This window comes from Panicum virgatum, chromosome 9N, assembly GCF_016808335.1.
Source record: "Panicum virgatum strain AP13 chromosome 9N, P.virgatum_v5, whole genome shotgun sequence".
NCBI classification, from domain to species: Eukaryota; Viridiplantae; Streptophyta; class Magnoliopsida; order Poales; family Poaceae; genus Panicum; species Panicum virgatum.
Window position 1 is genome coordinate 47594742 of NC_053153.1, and position 9815 is coordinate 47604556.

The following is a 9815-nucleotide window of genomic DNA, read 5'->3' on the forward strand; positions in this document are numbered from 1 at the left end:
GTGTGCAACATACGATAAACCCCGCACGGCATAGATCGGCCGGAAAAGGCAAGTTCACCATGGGTCGTTGTTCGAGCACTCAGCTAAGAATTTTCAGAATAAATAAAAAAACCAGCAGCGGCTGCCACCGCCGCCGCACTGCGGCGCCGTCCGCGGGCCGTCGAGGGAAGGCCGGAGCTGCACCGTTGCCACTGCTCTCAGGGCATGGGGCCGTGCTACAGGGAGGGGGCGACGGCGGCGGCACACACGGCCATCCACGTGCGGGAGCGGTGGCGGCCATCCACGCATGTCGCAGATCCGGGGAGGAGGCGGCGGCGGCGGCCATCCACGTCGTAGATACAGGGAGGGGTGGGGGCGCGCCGACGCTACTCAAGGAGGGTTGGAGGGAGGGAGGGGCGCCACTTGGACAGCGCCGGAGGGAGGGAGCGCCGCTTCGGCCGCGTCGGAGGGAGGGAGGAGCGCCGTCTGAGCCGTGCCAAAGGGAGGGAGGAGCGCCGCATCGGCCGCACCGGAGGGAGGGAGGAGCCCGGCATCGGCCGCGCCGGAGGGAGGGAGGTGCGCCGCTTTAGCCGCGCCGGAGGGAGGGAGGGGTGCCTTGCCGGAGGGGAGTGAGGGTAGGGAGGGGTGGCGGCCGGCGCGTGGGGTGGCGTTGTGTGCGGCGAACGGTGTGAACCGGCCAGGAGAGGATAAGTATCGGGTGGACCGCTTTGCCGTGTGCTATAGATCCGGCACATGGCAAACTAGTCTACTTTGCCGTGTGCCCCTGATTCGGCACACGACAATGCCTCTTTGCCATGTGTTTTGTCGGTGGCACACGGCAAAAAGATTCTTTGCCGTGTGCCCGATTTTGTGCACACGGCAAACTACCATTTTCTGGTAGTGATCCCATTATTTTGCTAAAGCACAAACAAATTTCCTTGAACAAAGCTAACTAAGCTAGACCAGGGACACAGGGTCACTAAAATCACCTACAAACCAGTTGCTGCCACTTCGATCTTCATTTATTACACACAAATGTCAATACTTCGTTCATTAAACTTAAATTTTGTACCTAATAAAAATTTCTGAGAGCAGAGTTTAGATTGTTCACAAGCTCAACAGCGGTAGAATAAGATCCGTCTTCAATCTGCATGGTTACAAAGAAACAGGAAAACACATAATTTATTCAGCATCCATGACATTTTCAAGCCTCCTTTTCCACGGTAAATATTGGAGGAGAATATAACTGCATATTATTGCATGCAATGTATATATTTCACCTGCGCGGTGACTGTGATGTTGAGCAACGACTCGGCGAGCTGCAAGACGTTGGTGCTGGTGATGGACAGGCCTTGCTTCTCCAGCTCCTTGAGCACCATGATCAGCACCCCCTTCTTCTCCCGGCACACCACCCTCAGCAGAACCGTCTTCCCCCGGACGTCGGCCTCGATCTTCTGGCTCGCCTCGCCGTCATCCTCGGAGCCGATGCAGCACCGGGCGTCCAGCGGTGGCGACTCCGCCGTGCTGCCGCTGCTCTGGAACTGCTCATCCTGCAGGGCCTTGAGCCTGCTCCTAAGATGGTGCACGTAGTCGATGGTACTCCCCAGGAGGGACACCTTGTCTCTCTGGGAACTGATGGCATTAGTCATATATCCTTTGTTGTCTCTGACGGCGAGCTACGAATGGTAGATAGCTTATCTCACCTTGGTGGCGTCAGGGATGATGGATGCGAGGGTCGCGAACTGGAGGTGCATCTTCTCCCGCCGCCGCCTCTCTCCAAGAACGTGCTCATGTACGCTCGAGCTCGCTCTCCGCCTGCCTTTCGTTTCCACCGGCGACGGTGCGCCGAGTCTCCCGGCAGTCACACTGGCGTCTCGTTCCTGCTTGCGCTCGGGCGAAGAGAAGCTCAGCTGCTTCGACATGCCGTCGGTGAAGGAGAACATGCTGTCGCCGCCGCCCACGCTGATGGCCATCGTCGTCGTCGGGAATCCCTCGGCGACGACGTAGGATTTGCTGATGTCCCCGAGAAAGGAGAAGTCGGTCGGGTACATAGGTTGCTGCCGTTGATCCAACTGTACTTGCTGTTCTTGAGTAGGCTGGTCCGAGAGCTCGTCGGCGAGGGATTCGGCGAGCTGCTGCATGGTCAGCGGGTCAATGAAGTCGAGCTCCCCGAGATCCTCGTTTTCCTGGACTCAGAGAAACAAACAGTAATGCGACCCTCATCAGTATTCATGAATTTGACAGTGCAAATTGACGGACGGATGATTCTTTAATTTGAAGATGATGAGATCATCTGGTGTACGGCTTACCAGTTCTTCCAGCCATTGATGATTGGCTGATGAGGAGTTCATCGCTGTATGTAAGACAGTGTCATCAGTGTTCAAACTTGTGCATTATTTCAGCTAAAAGGAAAGCTATGTGATGCGGTGAATAAAGAAGATAATGTAGCTAGAATAGTGGTTTCAGGAAAGAAAAATGAAGGACGAAATTAGTAACTTGTTTTGTCAGTCTCGTTTGCAGCTGAGACCACAAAGATGAAGAAGGGAGAGGAGCCCTTATGCTTCTTATGATAAAACAAAAGGAAGGTGGTTGTGCAATTTACTAGCAAGTACTCCTATTATGATGCTACATATATACGTAGATGTGCTTTAAGTTGACTTCCATCTTCTCCAATAATTGATGAGGCTGCCGAGCGAATGCATTTGGTATAGTCAAAGCTAATATAGGCGGTTCTTAATCCCTCAACAGGGCCCAATTGCTGGTATACTTTTCATTACTTGAAGGGCTTCCAATTTTTAAGTGCTGTTGGCCATAAAACTAAATAAGTATTCCACTTAATTAGTTCCCGAGACTAATATTTGTTTGATAGGGGGTCCTTGAGCTTTCGTGTGGTTGCAATCTTTAACCATGCAGCAATTCTTAAAGCCCTTTTACACAGTCTATAAAAAATACCATAAAGTACCGAAATTATATCTTGAATTCCAGTATCTAGCACTACTACATAATAGGATGTAGTCCGGATTCGGAAACCATACCATCCGGATGTATATAGAATTAAGGGGGATCAAATTTTTGATATATCACCTTCGATTTTGAAGACATCCAAAACATGTTCTGGCTCCAAAAACTTGGTGCTAAAATAGTTCGACTCTGGTGCGTGTGAGTGTCTCATCGGTACTAATATGTTGTATATTATGGCCTAAAGTACTATATATGCATTAATATTTTATTATTATATATTATATTCTACGGGGTTCAAATAATGGATGCCATTATTTTAAATCAAAAGGTCCGGTACTTTTTTTGAAGGGAAAACTGTCAGGGAGTTCCCCACAGCAAATGCATTAAATAAACATGTTGTACAAAGAGAGAAAATACTTACAAGAGAGGTACAGTGGGGAGAGGAAGAAACAAAAAATAAGATCAAGTAATTGTGTCTAGCCATTGTACAAAAGGTCTGGTACCTTGACCCAATAGTGATTTGCGAGTCCAACCATGCCGGGCCAAAATGGATGAAGGACGACGATGACATCCTAAAGCAATTTGAAACATGCAAGGAAAAACAGAAGGAACGGAAAAAATTTCACCAAGAGGCCATGAAGAGGGTTGCGGCCTACATATAGTTTATGATGACACGATAGGAAAACATGTATGTCATGGATGTGTCATACCATATCCAGTAAGTGTCATATCAATCATTCAATATAATAAACCATTGCTCCGATGCATGCCTACAAGTCGTTTTTGCAGGAATCACTGGATTGCTTTCCAACTACAGCCAAAGCTTGGAAAAATTTGTGTATTGGACAAAGAAGACATACGAAGAATTCACAGATATCCTAGGACTGTAAGTGAATTTTTTATCTTCCCTATGTGCATCATGCTAATTTCTCCACAGAAGTATACATACATAAATTAGCTTTCTATTTCTTTCTATTTGAAATAGGGCTTACCAGTTCTACATTCATAAAGGAGAAGCTCAGCCTGGCGACAGAACACAGGAAATGACTATGCGCACAAACTTTTCGTGCCACAAGCAACCTCATGGTTCCATGTACTGTCGCTACTTACATGTGCGAGCATATGAGGATGCAAGGGAGATACACTACTGATCCCGAACTATGCATATATGTATATTATTTTTTTACTGTAACTAACACTTGCTTAATTTTTCCATGGCATCAATAATTGTAGATTGACCCAAAAAGCACGCTACCCGGCTCCATGGGAAATAACTTCTAGATGTAGTCGATGATTTGTGCTGTTTCATTCTGCATGAAGTGGTCAACGTGAGGGACAAATTCTTTCACGAAGCACAAGAATTAGCAACGAATGATAAATACATTGGACTTCGTGAGTGGCACAATCAAGAGTACCGTGCCGCCTCCACTAGTGTCCCAGGGAATAGGGGAAAAACATGTATTCAATGTGCACTTTAATGATGTACTCTAGTGATGTTTTATTTCCATATAATTTAATTTTTGTGTATGTATTTTTATCAAACATATTCCACATCTCGATCGCGGACAAGCTTGATAGATCAAAATTGGCGGGAATTTAAATTTTAAAAAATAGCGGGAAAAAGAATCGAAAATTTCAAGTTCGAATGGTAATTTTTTGGTGGGATGGGAACCCTTTCTACGGATGGGTCACCTCTCACCCTCCCTTGGAAATGTGTTTTTAGGAGTGGGTCAACCTCCCACCCCCCTTGAAATCGATTTGTAGGGGGGGGGTTGACCTGCCTCTACAAATGTATTTTCAAGGGCGGGTAATTAAGGGGTGTCCTGCCCCGTTACCTGCTGTTGAAAAAGTCATTTTTAGCTGTGAAAACTAGCAACAGGTGTGGTGGCATCTGCTTTACCCGCCCCTAAAAATCCTTTTGGCACTTTTCGTAGTAGTGAGTGAAGGAGATCATGTCGTTGTCGCTGCCGCCTGCACAGACGACAATTGGACAGCTACCGTCCGCATTGTTAAGGTGGAGGTCGCACACGAACGAGAAGCCAGCCCGCGATGGGATGCAGTGCTGGGGTTGACCATGTTGTTCTTGTTGCTGCTCTTGAGGAGGCTCGTTCCAGAGCTCGTTAGCGAGGGATTCCGCGAGATGCTGCATGCTGAGTGGGTAGATGAACTCCAGAGCCCTCCCAACATCATCTCCTTCTCCTACGACCGATTTTGTTTTAAAAAAGCATTATGTTTCATCTGCAAAAAAAAACTTATGGATGAAATGCGCAGTGAAAATATAATGGCTGCTTTATTTGAGGCTCTGGGGCTTACCAGTTCTTCCAGCCATTATTGACTCGAGAAAGGTTATTTGATCGATGCAACGACTTGCATTCCAAAAAATGGAGCATTTTGAGGGAAGAAAAATAATATATGTAAGAAGTTGTGAAAAAAAGATATCATCATAGGAGACGCGATTTATAAACGCGTCTCCTAGGACTCATTGGCGATGCGGATTGGAAAAACACGTAATCACCTATGAGGAGTAATTGGAGACGTGGATTGTCAAAATATGTCACCTATGAGGGGTCATTGGAACGCATTTTTGCTAAATGCATCACCGATGACTACTCATTGTAGATGCGGAAATCCGCATCTCCAATGTAACTCACATTAAGTGACACAAATTTGGAAATAAATTTTTTTTTCGTCTCCAATGAGCTTTGAGCTGCGTCTCCAATAAGGGTTTCTGACATAGTGAACGAAAGTTGAAGAATCAAATTAAGTACTACCACTTGATGAACTTTGATGAGGCTGACTTTGCTGCATACCTGATTGATGCTGGATTTGTGCTGTGTTGATCAGAGGAGGTTGCAAGGTTTTTAGTTATGTGCATGAATGTATGACTCGTGATGAGTCTTAGATGTGCTATCCATAAACAACTAAACTAGAGATAGGGTAGTTATTAGGTACTTTACTAGGATTCGTGGCATGTAAACTACTGACACCCAGTTGAGGCTATATTCTCTGAGCCACCCTCCAGAATGTATTTCAACTGTTGCATTATATGCTTTTATCAATCATTCACGAAAACAGTGCATTACATTACATGTGAAATTCGAATTTCAGATATATCGGAAGCTTGACAACGTTTTAGCTCTCTGCAACACTATTTTTGGTAATTTGGTTAGATTCTTGTTCCGAGTTGACTTCCCTCTCCCTTATTATTTGTACCACCCCAGCATGTGTGCATGTGGGTATGTGCTAGTCAAAGCCTATGTTTTATTTAACCCTTTAACAGGACGCCCATGTCGATGTACTTTTGTCTAGACGATCTCTGAATTGTCTCTATCTAAACACAAGTTACTACATCATCATGAATATATGTAACTATAATCTAGATTGTGATCTATATATCTTACAAACTGACAAACATAGGCAGGACGAGGTAGCATGCAGCTTTATATATAGCTAAGTGTTCGGTGAATGTGGCACACAGTACATAAATAACCAACTTGGTTAATTACTTGGGAATCCTGCTTTTGTTATTAGGTGTCAGATCAACTTGCCCCACCTTTCGCCTGCACGTTGGATCTCTTGCCCCATGCCCCCTAGGCCCTAGCTACCTTGTTTCTGAGAAGCTAGCCAGCTAGGGTTGGGTAAGCACCTTGCGAAATTGGGTGCAACACTCTTCTGAAAAAATAGGTTGGCTATTTTAAAATTTTGGATTATAACACGCGTTGTGAAAATTAGGTTTAACGTGATGCTCTCTGGAGCTCACGGTTCTGTGTTAAATAACCGAGAACAGCCCTCGGAGTGGCTTGTACAAGAGTAGTCTTCTTGAATTACAAGTTACAAGGAAAGAAACAAATGCTGCTTGCTTTCCTAGTCTAGCTGATTACAACAAATCAATCACATGATTACATGGATTGGGATACATTCCATATTCCAACAACACCCTGTTAATCACAACTGTACATCAAGTTGAGATTATGTACGACATCAGCAGCCGTTGTGTAGGCAAGGCTTTAGTGAACCCATCTACTACCTGATCTTCAGATGAAATGAACCTGACTTCTGGTAACTTCTGTGTGCCACTTCTCTCACAAAGTGGTAATCTATCTCAGTGTGTTTAGTGCGTGCATGAAAGACTGGATTTTCAGATAGGTATTTTGCTCCTATATTATCACACCAAAAGCGTGCTGCTGGAAGATGAGAAATTTTTAACTCACCTAAGAGCTTCAGAACCCACATATGCTCTGCTGTTGAATTTGCAAGTTTCTTGTATTCTGCTTCTGTGATAGACCTTGAGACAGTTTGCTTGTTTTCTAGCACTCCATGAGATCAAGTTAGGGCCTAGAAAAATAGCAAACCCTCCAGTCTGCATCTACAAAGGCAATAAATAGCAAGGATGGTGACTTTCTGATCTCTAGTCCAATGTTCAGTGTTCCTTTCACATATCTTAGTATCCTTTTAACAGAAGCAAAGTGATCAGTAGTTGATAATGCAAAAACTGACATACCTTATTGACCGAGGAGATATCTGGTCGAGTTAAGGTGAGGTATTGCAGAGCTCCAACTATATTCTAGGCCTGATAACTTTTTCCGTGACGGACGGAACCATCACGGAAACATACATATACCATCACAGATAGTCTTCCCTGACAGTAATAGTCACGGATGTTACATCAGGGACTGACCGACGGGGAAGGTTAGCGTACAAGTACCGTGAGGGAAAGGTGAAAAGAACCCCAATCGGGGAGTGCAATAGAGAACCTGAGATCCAATGCGAACAATTAGTCGAAGGCGCGGGCGCGCTTTCCCTAGAAAAAAAAAAACCATGAGGAAGTAGTCTGTGATAGTTGAAACCATCAGGGTAGAGTTTCCTGTCGGTATTTTTTGAACCAGCAGGAGAAACTTTTCCTGGCGATTGGTCTACCATCATGGAAAGTTTAAACCTTTCCCGTCACCGTCAGGAGAGATTAAACCTTTCCTGCCGGCCTTGTACGGACAGGGAAACCAATATCTTCTCCCGTCAGCCTACATTGCCGACACGCTTGACCTTTCGTGACGGTATTACAGTAGAGAGCAATGCTACCAGGAATTTCACTGGACATTTTCTCATATAACCTCATTTATCAATAAATATAAGCTACTAGCTTATGTAAAATCCATCCACATACACATGAGATAAGTTTAATGGTGATCTGATTTAAAGGTGAACATATATCGCGTTGTTGCTCGAATGCTTGTTCCCCAGCACACATGTTGCTACACTGCTGCTTTACATACATACACCAAGCACTAAGTTACATACTAGCATAACTAATGTCAAAACGTACAAGCTAGAGGGTTCATGGATGGCAAAATGCGCAGCAGTACAGTACAAGCTCTAAAGAGGCAATATGGAGCTGCTGCATACGAACCAAAATATTTCCAACTCAGAAAATACAACAAAAAGGACATTGCTCTTCGAACTTGCAGGCTTCTACCATAATGCACTGGGTCCATGAACAAAAAATGCCAGCCATTACCAAACAAACCCGGCAACTCAATGACAATCGTTGTTACCGTCCAAGTTGGCTGAAGCATGAGAGGATCCTCCATCTCTTGTCCCTCTCTATATCCCCAGCAAGATAAGAAAGAACATTCATGCATTTTTAAATATTCAGTTAATAAGAAAATTATTTGAATAGTCAGGCTCAATTATATTGAAAAACAATCTGATCCATGATAATCTTACCATGTCATTTAATTTTCTTCTTCCTCAAGCATGTTAGGTGGTATCGATCTCTATCTGTACCTTTTAAGCAATGAACTACAAGCATAGAAATACCAACATCATGGACTTTTTGGACCTTGAATTGCAAATATACATTGCAGAAAAATAGAATTGTACCTCAACTACAAGATCAGTCTGCTTCACATGACGAGTCAAGGCTGCATTTCGTTGAGTTAAGCGTTGGTTGTTTTCAACTTGCTCCTCATACCTTCTGAACAGATTTTGGAACAATCTTGAGTTTGATGGCCTTGTCTCACTTGCCTTAGCGGTATCAATAATTGAAGCCATCTTGACAGCACCATTTCCTATTGCAAGGCGACCATGGGTCAAGCCACCACCAATATCATATGCAATTTCTAGGGTTAGTATCCACAATTGAAGATGCATGACGAAAATCAGATAATCGTCATAGATGGTGCGCCATTGTGATGTTATCTGGAAATACATTGAAAATTTCATCATAGATCAATAGATTTCTTGTAGTGTAGACCCCACTTGCATATGTTTTGAAAATGTTTGTAAACTGATAGTAACTTATGTGATGATTTGCTCTAATTCTGTAGCAACTTATCTGTATATCGGCTTACTGTAGTAATAACTTGTGTGCATAACAACTTTTGTTTCGTGTCAAGTTATATGTATGATTATGATAATTTTGTTTGTAGTAACTATAACTTATATATATTAGGGCAGCTCATATGTACAAAAGATTATGTTTTTTTGGCAATTTTTGTTTAAATGTGTGATAACTTTTATTTTATGATAATTTGTATATGAAATTATGTGTACGACTAGAAATTACTCTTTTTTTACTACTTATGTATATGACACCTTGTGTTTGTGACAACTAATGTATATGATATATTCTATTTTTGTGACAACTAATGCTTATAAAAATTATACTTTTGTGGTAACTTTGTTTATATGAAAACTTATAAATATTTTTTGTGGCAACTTATATCTTATATGTGTGACAATTTATATATGAATATTCTAGCAACTCCTTCAATGATATCAAACTTAAATTTACATATAAGTTGCTACTAGGGCAAAATGTCTTCAAAATATACGGGATCTAATTTTGTTCATCTCATCACGTAGAACACAATGGTTAC

At 43.3% G+C, this 9815-nt stretch overlaps 1 protein-coding gene across 1 annotated transcript; it reads right to left on the reverse strand.

Moving 5' to 3' along the window:
* Window positions 1-1051: 1051 nt before the first annotated feature.
* LOC120689062 (transcription factor bHLH18-like) lies at window positions 1052-2330 on the reverse strand. Its single transcript, XM_039971407.1, has 4 exons — window positions 2289-2330; window positions 1683-2165; window positions 1260-1604; window positions 1052-1126 (listed from the first exon to the last, which is right to left on the reverse strand). Exons 1-4 carry the CDS (start codon window positions 2328-2330, stop codon window positions 1052-1054), a joined length of 945 nt encoding a protein of 314 aa, XP_039827341.1.
* Window positions 2331-9815: the final 7485 nt, after the last annotated feature.

Coding starts and splice junctions, on each gene's coding strand:
- LOC120689062 (XM_039971407.1), bottom strand. CDS start 2,330: ATGAACTCCTCATCAGCCAATCATCAATGGCTGGAAGAACTG. Junction 2,166..2,288: donor ATCAATGGCTGGAAGAACTG/GTAAGCCGTACA, acceptor CTCTGAGTCCAG/GAAAACGAGGATCTCGGGGA. Junction 1,127..1,259: donor ACATCACAGTCACCGCGCAG/GTGAAATATATA, acceptor GTAACCATGCAG/ATTGAAGACGGATCTTATTC.